This window comes from Syngnathus floridae, unplaced genomic scaffold (assembly GCF_059516105.1).
Source record: "Syngnathus floridae isolate MCC-2025c unplaced genomic scaffold, RoL_Sflo_1.0 HiC_scaffold_74, whole genome shotgun sequence".
Classification (NCBI taxonomy): domain Eukaryota; kingdom Metazoa; phylum Chordata; class Actinopteri; order Syngnathiformes; family Syngnathidae; genus Syngnathus; species Syngnathus floridae.
Genome location: NW_028284103.1, coordinates 109191 through 129075, shown reverse-complemented (window position 1 = coordinate 129075; position 19885 = coordinate 109191). Strand labels below are relative to the sequence as shown.

The 19885-nt window shown below is 47.5% G+C and overlaps 1 protein-coding gene and 1 long non-coding RNA gene across 2 annotated transcripts; both read left to right on the top strand.

Annotated features, from left to right (window-relative positions):
- Positions 1 to 5802: 5802 nt before the first annotated feature.
- Positions 5803 to 6706, top strand: LOC148377942 (uncharacterized). Its single transcript, XR_015856306.1, has 3 exons — positions 5803 to 6012; positions 6271 to 6464; positions 6589 to 6706. It is a non-coding gene; the product is annotated as an uncharacterized LOC148377942 (long non-coding RNA).
- A 2564-nt stretch (positions 6707 to 9270) lies between these two features.
- On the top strand, positions 9271 to 11170 carry LOC148377941 (janus kinase and microtubule-interacting protein 3-like). The gene is made up of 8 exons (XM_088368089.1): positions 9271 to 9360; positions 9454 to 9687; positions 9808 to 9873; positions 9935 to 10003; positions 10080 to 10157; positions 10214 to 10447; positions 10527 to 10652; positions 11022 to 11170. Exons 1-7 carry the CDS (start codon positions 9271 to 9273, stop codon positions 10641 to 10643), a joined length of 888 nt encoding a protein of 295 aa, XP_088224215.1. The 3' UTR covers positions 10644 to 10652; positions 11022 to 11170.
- Positions 11171 to 19885: the final 8715 nt, after the last annotated feature.

Below are 19885 nucleotides of genomic sequence, written 5' to 3'. Positions count from 1 at the left end.
AACAACACCATCCCGCACTAAACAACACCATGCCGCACTGAACAACATTATGGCGCACTGGACAACATTATGCCGCACTGAACAACACCATGCCGCACTGAACAACACCATGCCGCACTGAACAACACCATGCCGCACTGAACAACACCATGCCGCACTGAACAACATTATGCCGCACTGAACAACACCATGCCGCACTGAACAACACCATGCCGCACTGAACAACACGATCCCGCATTGAACAACACCATCCTGCACTGAACAACACCATGCCGCACTGAACAACACCATGCCGCATCGAACAACACCATTCCGCACTGAACAACACCATGCCGCACTGAACAACACCATCCTGCACTGAACAATACCATCCCGCACTGAACAACACCATGCCGCATTGAACAACACCATGCCGCACTGAACAACACCATCCTGCACTGAACAACACCATGCCGCACTGAACAACACCATGCCGCACTGAACAACACCATGCCGCACTGAACAACATTATGCCGCACTGAACAACATTATGCCGCACTAAACAACATTATGTCGCACTGAACAACACCATGCCGCACTGAACAACACCATGCTGCACTGAACAACATTATGCCGCACTGAACAACACGATCCCGCATTGAACAACACCATCCCGCAGTGAACAACACCATGCCGCATTGAACAACACCATGCCGCACTGAACAACACCATGCTGCACTGAACAACATTATGCTGCACTGAACAACACGATCCTGCATTGAACAACACCATGCCGCACTGAACAACACCATCCTGCACTGAATAACACCTTTCCACACTGAACAACACCATGCCGCACTGAACAACATTATGCCGCACTGAACAACACCATGCCGCACTGAACAACACCATGCCGCACTGAACAACACCATGCCGCACTGAACAACACCATGCCGCAATGAACAACACCATCCCGCACTGAACAACACCATGCCGCATTGAACAACACCATGCCGCACTGAACAACACCATCCCGCACTGAACAACACCACCCCGCACTGAACAACACGATCCCGCATTGAACAACACCATCCCGGACTGAACAACACCATGCCGCACTGAACAACACCATTCCGCACTGAACAACACCATGCCGCACTGAACAACACCATGCCGCACTGAACAACACCATGCCGCACTGAACAACACCATGCCGCACTGAACAACATTATGCCGCACTGAACAACACCATGCCGCACTGAACAACACCATCCCGCACTGAACAACACCATGCCGCATTGAACAACACCATGCCGCACTGAACAACACCATCCTGCACTGAACAACACCATCCCGCACTGAACAACACCATGCCGCACTGAACAACATTATGGCGCACTGAACAACATTATGCCGCACTGAACAACACCATGCCGCACTGAACAACACCATGCCGCACTGAACAACACCATGCCGCACTGAACAACATTATGCCGCACTGAACAACATTATGCCGCACTGAACAACACCATGCCGCACTGAACAACACCATGCCGCACTGAACAACACCATGCCGCACTGAACAACACGACGCCGCACAGAACAACACGACGCCGCACAGAATAACACAATACCGCACAGAACAACACAATACCGCACAAACAGTTTTAGATAATATTACGTCGCAGTCATGTGACGCGGACATGACGTCAATAGGCGGAACTCACGGCAAAATTATAATCCGTGGGCGTGGCTTGCAACAGGAAGTAGGAAAGCGGCAGTTCTGGCAAACAAGACACAGCTGTTAGTAACACGATGACTAACAAGGCAAATATTTTTGTTTTCAGCTTGCAACTTGACCGTCTAGAGCGTACAAGGTAATTACAACTGTTTTTTTTTAGCCCTGAAAAGCGAGGGAGTGTGGCGTTTGGGAGGAATGTCGAACTCGGCGTCTGCTTCCAGCCACAGACGCCAAATTTCGACGATTATTTCGACTGGTCAACGGTTGTAAATTATTGCGTTGACTAAAAACTTTATTTAACTCTACTCTTAACTTTGCCGTTTCAGATATGCGGGTATTACACCGCGGAAATGACGTCAATAGGCTGAACTCTCGCCAAAATTCAAATCTGTGGGCGCAATGGCCTTGAGCGAGACACCGGATACAAACACGACGATTATCAACAGAAATATCTTTATTTTCCGCTTGCAAGTCTAGAGCGTACACGGTAAGTACAACTCATTGTGTTTAAAAAGATTTACGTTTGTGTAGTTTGCGTTGCGTTGTATCTGTGAATGTTGGTTGAGGCTAAATGTTAATGTTTAATTTCATTCCTTTAGGTTCCACGGTGTTTGTTGGCTGTATGTTTTCCACTGCAAGAAGAGGCTCGTATCATTGACCAGCAGGAGCTACAATGGTGAGTACCCCTTTCGTCTTCCATTTATGTTAAACACTTCCTATTTCATGTCTAACAGTACTCGATTTAACAAATAACCATAAATAAATACAGTGTGGGCAGTCACGTTAACATATGTGATTATCCTGCCTAATATGTTTATCACAAATATGTCACTAATCACTAATATGTTTATTTGTTTATCACAACACCTTTGGACCTTCAGCAATCGATTATTTACCTTCATCTACATAGAGACAGAACGATGGTGTCTTAAACATCTCATTCATTTCACCAAATAACTTCACGCAGGTGGATAACGGCCGTCTCGGTCACGCTATGTTGCGTGATGCAGTTTTGAAGAACCAAATGCATTTATTCAATGAATAAGTCAAGCTAGTTCTATGTTTATGATGTTGTAAGTTACGGTACCGATTGAAGTTGAGTTCGAAGCCAGTGGAAAACAGCGCTGCGTTTGTGCTCTCCAGGTACAAATGTTGTGATCTCTGACTGACGACCGGGCGAGACTCGAGTAAGAGATGTCCAAACGAGCTCCGGCAGGGCGGGCCAAGGCGGAGCGAACGGACGCCCTTCAGGCCGCCAATGACGAGCTGAGAACCAAACTGATGGACGTCCAGTTAGAACTTCAGCAGGAGAAGAACAAGGTGAAAACCTCAACAGACAGACACTGCCTGCCTCCCTGCCTGCCTCCCTGCCTGCCTCCCTGCCTGCCTCCCTCCCTCCCAGTTTTCCCGATGTAGATTAGACATGCGTGTGCCATGACTGTGTCAGCCTACATCAACAAATGCACCGAGGACGTCAGCACCACTAAGAATATCATCACCCGGGGCAACCAACGACCCTGGATGACTGAGGAGGTACGTCAAACGCTACGAGCGCGGAACTCTGCCTTCAAGTCTGGCGACAAGGAGACACTGAGGACAGCGAGAGCCAACTTGAACCGTGCCATCAGGATAGCGAAGCGAGACCGCAGTCGAAAATTTCAGGATCGTTTCCACGACGTCAAAAACATCAGGAGTATGTGGCAAGGCATACGGGCGATTACAGACTACAACTCACCCTCCCCCCCCCCGGTGGGTGTAGTTGATGCTGACTTTCTAAATGGTCTAAATAACTTCTTTGGGAGGTTCGAGGCACTAAACGGCACTCCAGCAGTTAAAACTGTCCCCATCAGGAAGAGGAGGTACTCTGCCTTGACTCCGCCGATGTGTTGAAGACCCTGAGGAGAGTCAACCCCTGTAAGGCCCCTGGCCCCGACAACATTCCTGGGCGTGTGTTCAGGGAATGTGCAAGTCATCTGGCTGGGGTCATCACAGACATTTTTAACACCTCGCTGGGCCAAGCCACAGTGCCGGCGTGCTTTAAGACTGCCTCCATCATTCCGGTGCCGAAGAAACCTCAAATCACCTCATTTAATGATTACCGGCCTGTTGCACTGACTCCGGTTATGATGAAGTGCTTCGAAAGGCTGCTTAAAGGTCACATCGTTTCCAGACTCCCCCTATTATTTGACCCGTTCCAGTTTGCCGACCGGCAAAACCGCTCCACTCAGGACGCCATCTCCTCCGTTCTTCACCTGAGCCTGGCTCACCTGGAGGAGAAGAACACCCATGTGCGGAGGCTGTTCCTGGACTTCAGCTCAGCGTTTAACACCATCATCCCACAGCATCTGGTAGGAAAATTGGAACACCTGGGCTTCAACACCCCCCTTTGCAACTGGCTGCTAGACTTCCTCACCAACAGACCTCAGTCAGTCCGGGTCGGACAGAACACCTCTGATGTCATCACCCTCAGCACAGGCTCCCTTCAGGGCTGCGTCCTGAGCCCCCTGCTGTGCACCCTGATGACACACGACTGCGTCCTCAGGTTCACCACCAATCACATCGTGAAGTCAGCAGACGACACAACGGTGGTGGGGCTCATCAGAGACAACAACGACCTGGACTACAGAGAGGAGGTGGAGCAGCTGGTGGGCTGGTGCAGAGAAAACAGCCTGATCCTGAATGAGGAGAAGATGAAGGAGATCATCGTCGACTTCAGGAAAAAACAGCCTCACCACGCTCCACTGATCATCAACAGCTCAGCTGTGGAGGTGGTCAGCACCACCAAATTCCTGGGGGTCCACATCACAGAAGACCTCACCTGGACTATGAACACTACGGCACTGGTCAAGAGGGCACAGAAGCGCTTGTACTTCCTGCGGAGGATGAGGAGAGCCCACCTGCCCCCACCCATCATGAGGACGTTCTACAGGAGCACCATAGAGAGCATTCTGACAAGCTGTCTCTCTGTGTGGTGTGGAGGCTGCACCGCCTCCGATTGGAAGAACGTGAGGAGAGTGGTGAGGACAGCAGAGAGGATCATAGGGGCTCCTCTTCCCTCCATTCAGGACATTTCATCTCAGCGCTGCATGTCCCGTGCCCGTAACATCATCAATGACCCATCACACCCCCACCATGGACTGTTCTCCCTGCTGCCCTCTGGGAAGAGGTTTGCAGCATCCGCTGCAGGTCCACCAGGTTCTGCAACAGCTTTTTCCCTGCTGTCATCAGACTGTTGAACACTAGAACTGTTGAGCTCTAAACTGAACTCTGCATCACACATTCACAGAACTGTACTTTATGACACTACGGACCTCTATCTTGCACTATCTCGCACTACCAACTTTACTGAACTTGTATAAACCCTTTAAATAGAAGTTTAATACATGGTTTAGCATTCCTCTGCACACTCTTGAATACTGTTTTGCCTACTTGCACTATTGCATAATTATCACTGCTGCACTTTATACTTATTTTTAATATATATATATATATATATATATATATATATATATATATATATATATATAGTATATATGTATATATATATATTTTCATAGGATATGTTACTTCTATTCAACTGCAATATCACTACTTTGTTGTAAGACGTATGCAACGGAATTTCGTTTTGTATGCACCATGTGCAGACAAGATGACAATAAAGTTTGTCTAAGTCTAAGTCATGTCAGGTCAGCTGTCTGGAGAGAGAGAGAAGTCAGGACCTGCGGGCGGAGCACCACCGTGCCACCGCCGCCATGACGGAACTCAAAAGCAAACTCCATGAGGAGAAGCAGAAAGAGTTAGCCATTACCAGGGAGACATTACTGCGGCAGCATGAAATGGAGCTGATGAGAGTGATCAAAATCAAAGATGGAGAGATCCAGCGACTGAATGCCTTGGTCCTCAGCCTGAGGGACGGCTCCATGGACAAGGTGATCCGCTCTATCCGTGTCTGACTATCCGCACGCCACGTCGGGCTTCGATGCGGCCGCTACCGTATTGTGTAGCTTGTCCCCAGTAAGCGTCGCGGCGCTCCGTTGCGGTCTCAACGGCCCGGTGTGGCGCAATGTCTGCTCAGGTGAGGAGGGGGGGCGCTTTGCTGGCGGAGGTGGAGGAGACGCGGCGGTGTCGGGAGACCGAGCGGTGTCGCCTCCACCAGGAGCGCGGAAGAAGCCCTGGCAGCGGCCCAGCAGGCCTGGCAGTCCCGAGCGGCCGAGCTCCGATCGGCTCATCACCAGCATCGGGAGGAGCTGAGCCGAACCAAGAGAGACTGCGAGAGGGAGATCCGCCGACTGGTAGGACTGATCAGATGCGCGGTGCGTGGCTATGTTCCCAATTTCGTTGTATACCTGCAGTGCAATGACACCTAAGGCATTCTATTCTATTCTATTTCACAAGAAGAAAATGTCCGGTTGCTCGCTTCGCTTTTGTCACAGCAAAGGTGTTCTAGTCGATTCAAGAAAAAAATTGGCCGGTTGCTCTCTTTGTTTTTGTCACAATTCTGGCAAATGAGTTTGCCCGCCTGCCTGAGCGCTCCCCGTTTGTACATCCAGACGGATGAGATCAAGCTGAAAGACAGAGCGGTTAGTGTTTTGGATGAAGCCCTGGGGCCGGCCACGTCCACCGCCTTCAGCTGCAGACTCAGGCTGCCGAGCAGCAGATCGCTGCCCTGAGGGATTCCCAAAGGGCGGGCCTAAACTACCCTGGAAGTGGGGTCAACGCCGCTACTAGCAATCCTCTTCATTGCGTAAGCCACCTCATCACACACTTGCAGTACGCATGACTTAGTTCGTTGCTGGAGGAAGGTAGCACAAAAACAGTTTTGAACTTTGAACGAGTGCTTGTGTGTGTGTGTTGCGGGGCGTTTTCAGTCTCAGGAGGATCGGGACACGCGACGGTTTCATCTGAAAATCGCTGAGCTCAGCGCAGTCATCAGGAAACTGGAGGATCGAAACGCCCTGCTTTCTGAAGAGCGCAATGAACTGGTAATTTATTGACGGCACGCTTGAAGGTTTGCGCTACGTTTGATGCGCGCCATCCAGCGAGGCACCCATTGCGCTTGCTTATTAGTTGAGCGGCGCAGCGAGTCGGTTGCCTGGTAGATGTCTTTTATTGGGAGCCAAAGCCACGATTCCGTTCAAACCGATGCAAAAGGAATGGATACGTTCTGGCCCGCGTGTTGTGCGTCTTTCACATCCCGCACTTCATGCTTGCAGCTAAAGCGACTGAGAGAAACAGAAAGCCAGTTTCTGCCACTCCTGTACAAAAACAAACGCCTGAGCAGGAAGAATGAAGAACTCTCGCTGGTGCTGTGTCGCCTTGAAAACAAAGTGCGCTTTGTCACCCAGGAGAACGAGGAGATGGCAAGCTTGGTAAGTCGACGCGGACAACGGCGGCGTGCCAACAGAGTCCACTGCATTTGTGTTCCACAGAGAAGGCCTAGTTCGCTCAATGACCTGGACCGCGGTTGCGGCCAGCAGGACGGTGAAATGGAGTTCCTTCAAGTTGTGGAGCAGCGGCACATCATCGACGACTTGTCCAAGGTCTTCAGGCAGGCGACTCGGTGCACGTACGGCAGCGCCGCGCTCGCTCGCTGTCGCCAGGAAACCTTTTCCGTCCAAAGCTTGGCCGGCGGCCGCCATCCAAAAAATTGGCCCCTTAAATTCCGACCTTTCAAGCAGGAGCATTGTGCGCACGCGTTTGAACACGCTTTAGACTTGTTTTGCCGTTTTCAGCAGCTCAAAGCTCCCGTTTTGTCAGCGCCTTTGCCACTCGCTGTGCGCTGAAAACGACGGACTTGCCCGGCTGCTCAGCCCGTCAACCATGAGCCGCGAGCGCGACGTCATTGTCCGTAGGCAGCTAGTGGCAAAATGCACCCTGTTAGAGTTGCGCTCGCTCCAACTTATTTTGCAAGAACCACACGGGAGACAAGTAAGTTCTTTTGGACACCTGCAGGTGGAGAGTCCATCCGTTGTACGAATGAAGTCTGACTCTCGGCTCCTGCACGAGCATTTTAATTAAGAGAAACAGGGTGGGTGTAAGAGTGGATTGAATAGAGGAAGCCCTTGACCTCTAGTCAAAACATAGCAAGGGGTGTTTTACGACTTTGTGTAGGAAGGGATAAGCGATAGGGATAAATAAGGGATAAATAATATTATTTATTACAGGTCGCAGTCAAAGTCAAAGCAACACAATGATACGATAAAGATAATCTGGAAAACCCTGACACACCCTGTAGTTGTCACTTTTGGAAAAGACGAGCGTCCCTCCAATCATCGCCGGTGACGTGTTTTTCAGGCTCTGGAGACAGGAGCTCATGTCAGAAATGTCATTGTGAGTCGCGTTTGTTTCTGCGCCGGAGCCGTTCGTTCCCTTTGCATCCAAAGAATCTCAAAGGCGGATTATTTGTGTCGACAGGAGAGAGATTTGCTGCTACGATACCGACGTCGAGAATCTCTGAGGAGGAACAAAGCGTGAGGTCCTGCAAGGTGAGTCTGTTTGTTTGCGGCTGCTTGGTGTTGCGCAAGATGAAATGGCCTTTTTCTCGCTATCGTTCCTCTCGTCGATTCATCGTGAGGTGTCGCTTCAGTTTGTTCAGAGAGATGTTTGCTTCCGCGCCCGCAGGTCATCGAAACATTTTACGGCTACGACGAAGACGTGTTGGTGGACTCGGACGGATCGTCCTTGTCTTTTCACACCGACAGAACCCCCGACACGGAACCCGAAGAGGTAGCCCGCCATTTCTGCCAGCGTATTGACACCAAACATTCCTCTTCAGCCTGGAATCGGACTCGTCTTTGCGTCGCGGGTGCTTTGTCGCCGGTCTGACTGATTCTGGTACTAGTGCTGTGTTGCATTGGTGTGTGCATGAAGAGGCGGAGCTTCGCTACCGCCAGCTGACGCAAGAATATCAAGCGCTGCAACGAGCCTACGCTCTGCTAGCCCAGACCAGCGAAAGGGGACTACGACGCCGAGAAGGAGATCAAGGTGGCGCCCCTTCCCGCAACCCCCGGCCGGGTCGCAGCCTCCCCGTTCTCACCCAGCCTCGGGTGTTCTCTGGTCTGAAAGGAGGAGGAGGAGCCTCCCTCCTCCTCCTTTCAGACCAGAGAAAAGCTGATGGTAGAAATGGGTCACTATCAAAGCAGAGTAGCAGATCTGGAGTCAGCGCTGAAGCAACAAGGACAGGTAAGCTCATCAATGAGCACACCTTTTTCTCAGACAAAATAGCTACATTCTTCAGTCACTCATCCGTCTGGCATTACTGGACCAACCCCCCCCCCGAACGTGGCTGGGAAAATGCGGAGAAAAGCAAATGTCATTTTCCAGTCAACCAAAGAATTTGTGGATGAAAATGACACAACATTCCAAAGCTGTCCACGCGTTTGTCTCTTCTAGAATGTCAAGTGGGTGGAGGAGAAGCAGCTGCTGCGTCAGAGCAATCAGCAGTTGGCCGAAAAGGTGACGGAAAGAAAGGCGCTGGGCGGAGTCGCTTGGCGTCACACCTGTCGGGAAGCCCCGCAGATGAGGTCTGACTGTCTTTTCAGGTCAGGCGGATGGAGGCGGAAGAAGCGCGTCTGAAAGAGCACATCCAGGATATCCGAGACCAAAACGAACTGCTTGAGTTCCGCATCCTGGAGCTGGAGGTGGGAAGACTCGCACAAGCGTGTTGAGGCCAGAGATGTGACGGACGGACGGACGGACGGACGGACGGACGGATGCATGCCTCTGCCTTTCAGGAGAGGGAGTGGCGCTCCCCCGTCTTGAAGTTTCTGCAAGTCCGTTTCCCAGACGGCCTCAGCCCTTTGCAGATCTACTGCGAGGCCGAGGGCGTGAGCGTACGTAAGGCGTCCCTCGCAACCCTAACCTTAACCCGAGGTCCCAGAACACCTTACATTGCTCCTTGCGCCTTTCCCCCGGACATCGTCATCAGTGATCTGATGAAGAAGCTGGACATCCTGGGCTATAACGCCGTAAGTGTATGTCGAACTCCTTATGTTCGCACTCCACGAGACTCGGCGGCTCAAATGTGACTTTTGGAAGGCTTTGCGCTGAAAGAAGCTTGTTGACGCTGTGCCTTTGGGCTCTTGCAGAATCTCACCAACGAGGAGCAGGTGGTCGTGATTCACGCCAGGACCCTTCTCACCCTAGCCGAGAAGGTAACGCGCACGTCCACGCACGCTCTCGCATTCTGCTTATGTGACAGCAGCCTTTCCTCAGTGGTTAGAATACATCAAAGTGACCAAGTCAGCACTTCAACAGAAGATGTTGGACATTGAAAGTGAGAAGGTAGACAGACACGCGACATCAGCCAAGGGGAACTCCGGCAATGTGCCCCAACAATTCTGACCTTGAGCTGTGCTAGGATATGTTCTGCAAGCAGAAGGGCTACCTGGATGAAGAGTTGGACTTCAGGAAGTGTTCCATGGACCAGGCTCATAAGGTAAGCCGCCCTCAAATCTCCCGCCGGACCACTGATGGACGAGGATTGCGGCCCAGAGGATCCTGGAGCTGGAGGCCATGTTGTACGAGGCGCTACCGCAGCGGGACTGCCCCGCCACGGACGGCGAAGAAGCCAGCCACGCTGGCGTGAATGACGTGCTGACGGCGGATCAGAGAGAAGAGCTTAGGAGCGCCGTGGACCAATGGAAGCGAGCCCTGATGTGCGAGTTGAGGGAGCGCGACGCTTGCATCCTCCAAGAGAGAATGGATCTGCTGCACAGCGCGCAACAGGTAAGGGCCCAAAGCCAGCCCGGCACTTACTTGCACGCTTACTGGCTTTTGAATGCCACTTTCCATTTGTCCGTCCTAGAGGAACAAAGAGCTGAAAGAATTCATCGAAGCTCAGAAGAGACAAATCAAACAATTGGAGGAGAAGTTTCTGTTTCTCTTTCTATTCTTCTCCTTGGCCTTCATTCTGTGGCCCTAACACCAGCTGGTGAGTGAGCTCCAGCGGCACCGCACTCGACACCTCCGATACACTGCCAGCCGGTCTCAGACGTTGGCAGACGCTCCGATGCCAACGTATACCCCCCGCCACGGTGACAGAGGCACCGCGTCACACCGGCGCTCATCCAATCAGAAGGCAGGAAAAGCAAATTCACATGCAGGGCACTTTTGAACCAGAAGAGAGCGCCACAAAAAACGGTTGTTGCCCCAAACGCGCACTAAAAAGGGTCAGAATAACAAGAGTCCCACTGGCCAGCCGGGGCCACCCGTCCAGCTGTTTCTTCAGGGGGGAAAAAAATTGGAGTCACCGGTGAGTACATTTTGCATTTAGCTCTGCTTTTCTGCTTCTGTCTTCAAGTGTGTGGCATCCTGCGATCAAAGAGTCAGCCAACCCCAAAGCGGTTGACCTCAACGTCCCACCACCATGCCTACCAGAGCAGGTGACGTGATGCTTTGGACATCCTTCCGTCTCAGATGCCCAAAAGTACTCTTTGCCACATCTGCGGCAATACGGTGTCTTTTCAAAGGTGCAAATAAATCCAGCGTGGGCGGAACACGCACGTCTTCGGTTTTTCCCGCTTTGTTTGTGTGACAGCTGTTGTGAAAATTTTATACAAATAAAGTTGTATAGTACAGGTTTGGCCAAGCCGCAACTCCCGAACCGCATGCGGCTCTTTTATGTTCATATCAACATTTGTGTGTGTGTGTGTGTGTGTGTGTGTGTGTGTGGGGGGGGGGTTGTGCGTGTTGGCTTCACTTGAGTTCAATTTGGTATTTTGGTCAAAAGCGCATGTGGTGAAATTCCACAAAGTAGGATGGGCAAACACATTTCTTTAAACTATGAGTGTCAATTGGGCTCTCGAAATGGCAGGGAAAAGATGCACAGCAAAACAAAAATACGTAGATGAACACAGGACGTTTTAATCAGAGTGGGAAAGTTTCTATTTTTTGTTGAACGTGATGGCAAACCATTCTGCCTGATATGTCAGACCTCAGCGCATTTCAAAGATTCAAATCTTCAGCGCCATGCACTTCAGCTCACTCCATGCTAACATTGATCAGGCGTCGAACCCGCATCATCATGCTTAAGAGGTGGCCATGCTAACCAGTGCGCCATTATGTCAACGCATAATAACTAAGTCTACTGGTCAAAACAGCGGTTACTATATGACGTCGCTACGTCGTGGTCACGTGACGCAGACAAGACGTCAATGGACGTGGGCAGAGTTAACTTGTTTAAAAGGGAGTAGGCAGAAGAAATATTTAATTTATTTAAATCTATTTTGAGTGCACACCATTATGCCAATGCATAACAACTGTAAATCTACTAAACAAAACAGCGGTTGCTATATGACATCTGCCACGTCGTGGTCACGTGACATACGTGACGTCGATGGGCGTAACTTTCGCCGGAATTCAAATCCGCGGGGAGAGTTAACTTGTTTAAAAGAGAGTGGGCAGAAGAATTATTTAATTTATTTAAATCTATTTGGTGTGTGCGCCATTATGTCAATGCATAACAACTGTAAGTCTACTAAACAAAACAGCGGTTGCTATTTGACGTCTGCCACGTCATGGTCACGTGACGCGGACGTGACGTCGACGCCTACTTTACATCCCACCGATCACAGGACTCCTCGGCTGCATAACCGTGCCCCCTTCCCAACCAATCGGATTTGCTATACGCGAAAACGACGCCAATGGAAAGAGCTTCCGCCCAAATTTAAATCCGTGGGCGTGGCTCGCAGCAGGAAGTAGGAAAATGGCGGCGATGTTGACAAAGACACAGCGGATGGTAACATACGACTAACAAGAGAAATATTTTTATTTTCTGCTTGCAACTGGACCGTCCAGAGCGTACACGGTAAGTACAACTCATCGTTTTTAAAAAGAAGTACTTTTGTTGCCCTGAAAAGCGAGTGAGCGTGGCGTTTGTGGGGGACGTCGAATTTCGACGATTCTTTCTGGTCAACGGTTGTAAATGATTGTGTTGATTAAAAAAGAAAACTAGATGTAACTCTACTTTTAACTGCCGTTTCAGATAGATTTGGAATTGCATCACATCCAATTTTGCCTAGAGCGTACACGGTAAGTAACACTCGTTGTGTTTAAGGAGATTTACGTTTGTAATAGCAGAAGTGTAGCCGCGTTGCGTTGTACGTGTGAATGTTGGTCCGGGCGAAATGTTAATGTTTAATTTCATTCCTTTAGGTTCCACGGTGTTTGTTGGCTGCAAGTTTTCCACTGCAAGAAGAGGCTCATATCATTGACCAGGAGCGAGCTACAATGGTGAGTAGCCATAACATTTATGTTAAACACTTCCTATTTCATGTCTAACAGTACTTGATTTAACAAATAACCATAAATAAATACAGTGTGGGCACTGAAGTTAACATATGTGATTATACTGCCTAATCTGTCACCGAGTAGATTGTTGCAAAGTAATATAAGATCCAAAGTTGTAATTCAGAATAGTTTTCAAAAGAAGGCCATTAGAATTATATACAAGTCTGATTACCCCGAACAAGCTATTAATTAAATCACAAATTCTTCAATTCAAAGATTTGGTAGATTATCAGACAAATAATGTCTAACAGTAATTTATTTAACACATCACGATAAGTAGATTGAGTGTGGGCACTCTCAAGTTAACATATGTGATTATACTGCCTAATCTGTTACAGAGAATGTTGTTGCCAAGTAATGTAGAATAGATCCAAAGTAGTAATCCAGAATAGTTTTGAAGAGGCCATTAGAATGATAAACAAATCTGATTACCTTGAACATAATAACAAGCTAAGTGTTTAATATGTCCTATGAAGTCAAAATTGGGCACCATCATGTGGTGAAATTTGGAATTGCATCACATCCAATTTTGCCTGGGAACAAACAGATTACATAAATCTTAGTTTTGAATAAGCCACTCCTTCTCAAACAAGTAAACTCTGCCCATTTTGCGCAGTAGATGTTCTGTTAATATCTAGTATTTATACAAAGTCATAATTTAAATTGCTTTCAACCTTCATTCATCGGTTCAACCAACATTACTCGCTCTTCTTACCAACTTGTATTGATTTAACTAAGCGTTTAATACTTCCTATCAGGTCTCAAATCGAGATTTGGCAAAATACAATTTCAGCAAATCCAATTTTGCCAGGGAACAAAAATAGATTAAATAAACTAAATAAGTCCTCTTCCCATTAAATAAATCAGAAAAGTCTGTCTTGTAACCAGTCCTCTTCAAACAAGTAAAGTCTGCCCATTTTGTGCCGTAGATTTTGTGTCTATGCCTAGTATTTAAACAAAATCATAATTTAAACGACTTCTTTCCTTCATTCACTTTGGAAATTTGGAATTGCAGCAAATCGAATTTTGGCAGGGAACAAAAATAGATCAATTAAACTAAATAAGTCTTCTTCCCATTAAATAAATTAAAAAAGTCTGTCTTGTAACCAGTCCTTTTCAAACAAGTAAAGTCTGCCCATTTTGTGCCGTCGATTTTGTGTTAATGCCTAGTATTTATACAAAATCATAATTTAAAGGACTTCATTCCTTCATTCACTTTGGAAATTTGGAATTGCAGCACATCAAATTTTGCCTGGGAAGAAAAGTAGATTAAATAAATTTAATAAGTCTTACTACTTCCCATTAAATAAATTAAATACGTCTTACTTGTTCCCACTCCTTTTCAAAACAGTAGTTTAAAACGAGGGCCCTTCACTCAATCTTTAACCTCAACCCCGCACGTTGTGTTGTATCTGTGAATGTTGGTTGTGGCCAAATGATAGTTTTCTTTCATTCGTTTAGGTTCCAAGAAAACTTGATGTAACTCTACTTTTAACTGCCGTTTCAGATAAGCGGGTATTACGTCGCAGTCAAATGCCGCGGATATGACGTAATTGCCCGAACCTCCGCCAAAATTCAAATCTGTTGGCGCGATGGCCGTGAGCCACTGAGCAGCGACGATTATCAACAGAAATATCTTTATTTTCTGCTTGCAACTGGACCGTCTAGAGCGTACACGGTAAGTAACACTCATTGTGTTTAAGGAGATTTACGTTTGTAATAGCAGAAGTGTAGCCGCGTTGCGTTGTACGTGTGAAAATTGGTCGAGGCGAAATGTTAATGTTTAATTTCATTCCTTTAGGTTCCACGGTGTTTGTTGGCTGCAAGTTTTCCACTGCAAGAAGAGGCTCGTATCATTGACCAGGAGCGAGCTACAATGGTGAGTAGCCATAACATTTATGTTAAACACTTCCTATTTCATGTCTAACAGTACTTGATTTAACAAATAACCATAAATAAATACAGTGTGGGCACTGAAGTTAACATATGTGATTATACTGCCTAATCTGTCACGGAGTAGATTGTTGCAAAGTAATATAAGATCCAAAGTTGTAATTCAGAATAGTTTTCAAAAGAAGGCCATTAGAATTATATACAAGTCTGATTACCCTGAACAAGCTATTAATTAAATCACAAATTCTTCAGTTCAAAGATTTGGTAGATTATCAGACGAATAATGTCTAACAGTAATTGATTTAACACATCACGATAAGTAGATTGAGTGTGGGCACTCTCAAGTTAACATATGTGATTATACTGCCTAATCTGTTACAGAGTATGTTGTTGCCAAGTAATGTAGAATAGATCCAAAGTAGTAATCCAGAATAGTTTTGAAGAGGCCATTAGAATGATAAACAAATCTGATTACCTTGAACATAATAACAAGCTAAGTGTTTAATATGTCCTATGAAGTCAAAATTGGGCACCATCATGTGGTGAAATTTGGAATTGCATCACATCCAATTTTGCCTGGGAACAAACAGATTACATAAATCTTAGTTTTGAATAAGCCACTCCTTCTCAAACAAGTAAACTCTGCCCATTTTGCGCAGTAGATGTTCTGTTAATATCTAGTATTTATACAAAGTCATAATTTAAATTGCTTTCAACCTTCATTCATCGGTTCAACCAACATTACTCGCTCTTATTACCAACTTGTATTGATTTAACTAAGCGTTTAATACTTCCTATCAGGTCTCAAATCGAGATTTGGCAAAATACAATTTCAGCAAATCCAATTTTGCCAGGGAACAAAAATAGATTAAATAAACTAAATAAGTCCTCTTCCCATTAAATAAATCAGAAAAGTCTGTCTTGTAACCAGTCCTCTTCAAACAAGTAAAGTCTGCCCATTTTGTGCCGTAGATTTTGTGTCTATGCCTAGTATTTAAACAAAATCATAATTTAAACGACTTCTTTCCTTCATTCACTTTGGAAATTTGGAATTGCAGCAAATCGAATTTTGGCAGGGAACAAAAATAGATCAATTAAACTAAATAAGTCTTCTTCCCATTAAATAAATTAAAAAAGTCTGTCTTGTAACCAGTCCTTTTCAAACAAGTAAAGTCTGCCCATTTTGTGCCGTCGATTTTGTGTTAATGCCTAGTATTTATACAAAATCATAATTTAAAGGACTTCATTCCTTCATTCACTTTGGAAATTTGGAATTGCAGCACATCAAATTTTGCCTGGGAAGAAAAGTAGATTAAATAAATTTAATAAGTCTTACTACTTCCCATTAAATAAATTAAATACGTCTTACTTGTTCCCACTCCTTTACAAAAAAGTAGTTTAAAACGAGGTCCCTTCACTCAACCTTTAACCCTATTTATTCACCTTCTAGGCTAAGTGTTAAAGGCTAAGTGTTAAAGGCTAAGTGTTAGAGGCTAAGTGCCAGAGGCTAGGCGCCAGAGGCGAGTTTTTGTGGGCTGAAGTTTTAGTGGGGTTAGTGTGAATACAATCCAAAAGAATACAACAGAATACAATACAATAGAATATAATACATAGATTAAATTCAATAGCTCTTACTACTTCCCATTAAATAAATTAAATACGTCTTACTTGTTCCCAATCCTTTTCAAAAAAGTAGTTTAAAACGAGGGCCCTTCACTCAACCTTTAACCTCAACCCCGCACGTGACATTGTGTTGTATCTGTGAATGTTGGTTGTGGCCAAATGATAGTTTTCTTTCATTCGTTTAGGTTCCACGGTGTTTGTTGGCTATGTTTTCCACTGTCAGAAGGATGAAAATACAAAGTACAACGCTTGGACGTGGGCGAAGACGTCACCGGTGAGTCCTTCCTTCCTATTTATTTACCTTCTAGATGCTAGAGGCTAAGTGTTAGAGGCTAAGTGTTAGAGGCTAAGTGTTAAACACAATACGAACAACACAACGATACTGCACTGAACAACACGATACCGCACTGAGAAACACGATACCGCACTGAACAACACGATACCGCACTGAACAACACCATGCCGCACTGAACACCATGCCACACTGAACAACACCATCCCGCACTGAACAACACCATGCCGCACTAAACAACACCATGCCGCACTGAACAACACCATGCCTCACTGAACGACACCATGCCGCACTGAAAGACACCATGCCGCACTGAACGACACCATCCTGCACTGAACAACACCATCCCGCACTGAACAACACCATGCCGCACTGAACAACATTATGCCGCACTGAACAGTATGCCGCACTGAACAACACCATGCCGCACTGAACAACACCATGCCGCACTGAACAACATTATGCCGCACTGAACAACACCATGCCGCACTGAACAACACCATGCCGCACTGAACAACACCATGCCGCACTGAACAACATTATGCCGCACTGAACAACACCATGCCGCACTGAACAACACCATCCTGCACTGAACAACACCATTCCGCATTGAACACCATGCCGCACTGAACAACACCATCCCGCACTGAACAACACCATCCCGCACTGAACAACACCATGCCGCACTGAACAACATTATGCCGCACTGAACAACATTATGCCGCACTGAACAACACCATGCCGCACTGAACAACACCATGCCGCACTGAACAACACCATGCCGCACTGAACAACATTATAACGCACTGAACAACACCATCCCGCACTGAACAACACCATGCCGCACTAAACAACATTATGCCGCACTGAACAACATTATGCCGAAATGAACAACACCATGCCGCACTGAACAACACCATGCCGCACTGAACAACACCATCCTGCACTGAACAACACCATCCCGCACTGAACAACACCATGCCGCACTGAACAACAGCATGCCGCACTGAACAACACCATGCCGCAATGAACAACACCATCCCGCACTGAACAACATTATGCCGCACTGAACAACATTATGCCGCACTGAACAACATTATGCCGCACTGAACAACACCATGCCGCACTGAACAACACCATCCTGCACTGAACAACACCATTCCGCACTGAACAACACCATGCCGCACTGAACAACATTATGGCGCACTGAACAACATTATGCCGCACTGAACAACACCATGCCGCACTGAACAACACCATGCCGCACTGAACAACACCATGCCGCAATGAACAACACCATCCCGCACTGAACAACACCATGCCGCACTGAGCAACACCATGCCGCACTGAACAACACCATCCTGCACTGAACAACACCATGCCGCACTGAACAACACCATTCCGCACTGAACAACACCATGCCGCACTGAACAACATTACGCCGCACTGAACAACACCATGCCGCACTGAACAACACCATGCCGCACTGAACAACACCATGCTGCACTGAACAACATTATGCTGCACTGAACAACACGATCCTGCATTGAACAACACCATGCCGCACTGAACAACACCATCCTGCACTGAACAACACCATCCTGCACTGAACAACACCATCCTGCACTGAACAACACCACCCCGCACTGAACAACACGATCCCGCATTGAACACCATCCCGCACTGAACAACACCATGCCGCACTGAACAACACCATTCCGCACTGAACAACACCATGCCGCACTGAACAACACCATGCCGCACTGAACAACACCATGCCGCACTGAACAACACCATGCCGCACTGAACAACATTATGCCGCACTGAACAACACCATGCCGCACTGAACAACACCATCCCGCACTGAACAACACCATGCCGCATTGAACAACACCATGCCGCACTGAACAACACCATCCTGCACTGAACAACACCATCCCGCACTAAACAACACCATGCCGCACTGAACAACATTATGGCGCACTGGACAACATTATGCCGCACTGAACAACACCATGCCGCACTGAACAACACCATGCCGCACTGAACAACACCATGCCGCACTGAACAACACCATGCCGCACTGAACAACATTATGCCGCACTGAACAACACCATGCCGCACTGAACAACACCATGCCGCACTGAACAACACGATCCCGCATTGAACAACACCATCCTGCACTGAACAACACCATGCCGCACTGAAAAACACCATGCCGCACTGAACAACACCATTCCGCACTGAACAACACCATGCCGCACTGAACGACACCATCCTGCACTGAACAACACCATCCCGCACTGAACAACACCATGCCGCATTAAACAACACCATGCCGCACTGAACAACACCATCCTGCACTGAACAACACCATGCCGCACTGAACAACACCATGCCGCACTGAACAACACCATGCCGCACTGAACAACATTATGCCGCACTGAACAACATTATGCCGCACTAAACAACATTATGTCGCACTGAACAACACCATGCCGCACTGAACAACACCATGCTGCACTGAACAACATTATGCCGCACTGAACAACACGATCCCGCATTGAACAACACCATCCCGCAGTGAACAACACCATGCCGCATTGAACAACACCATGCCGCACTGAACAACACCATGCTGCACTGAACAACATTATGCTGCACTGAACAACACGATCCTGCATTGAACAACACCATGCCGCACTGAACAACACCATCCTGCACTGAACAACACCATGCCGCACTGAACAACACCGTGCCGCACTGAACAACATTATGCCGCACTGAAAAACACCATGCCGCACTGAACAACACCATCCCGCACTGAACAACACCATGCCGCATTGAACAACACCATGCCGCACTGAACAACACCATGCTGCACTGAACAACATTATGCTGCACTGAACAACACGATCCTGCATTGAACAACACCATGCCGCACTGAACAACACCATCCTGCACTGAACAACACCATCCTGCACTGAACAACACCACCCCGCACTGAACAACACGATCCCGCATTGAACAACACCATCCCGCACTGAACAACACCATGCCGCACTGAA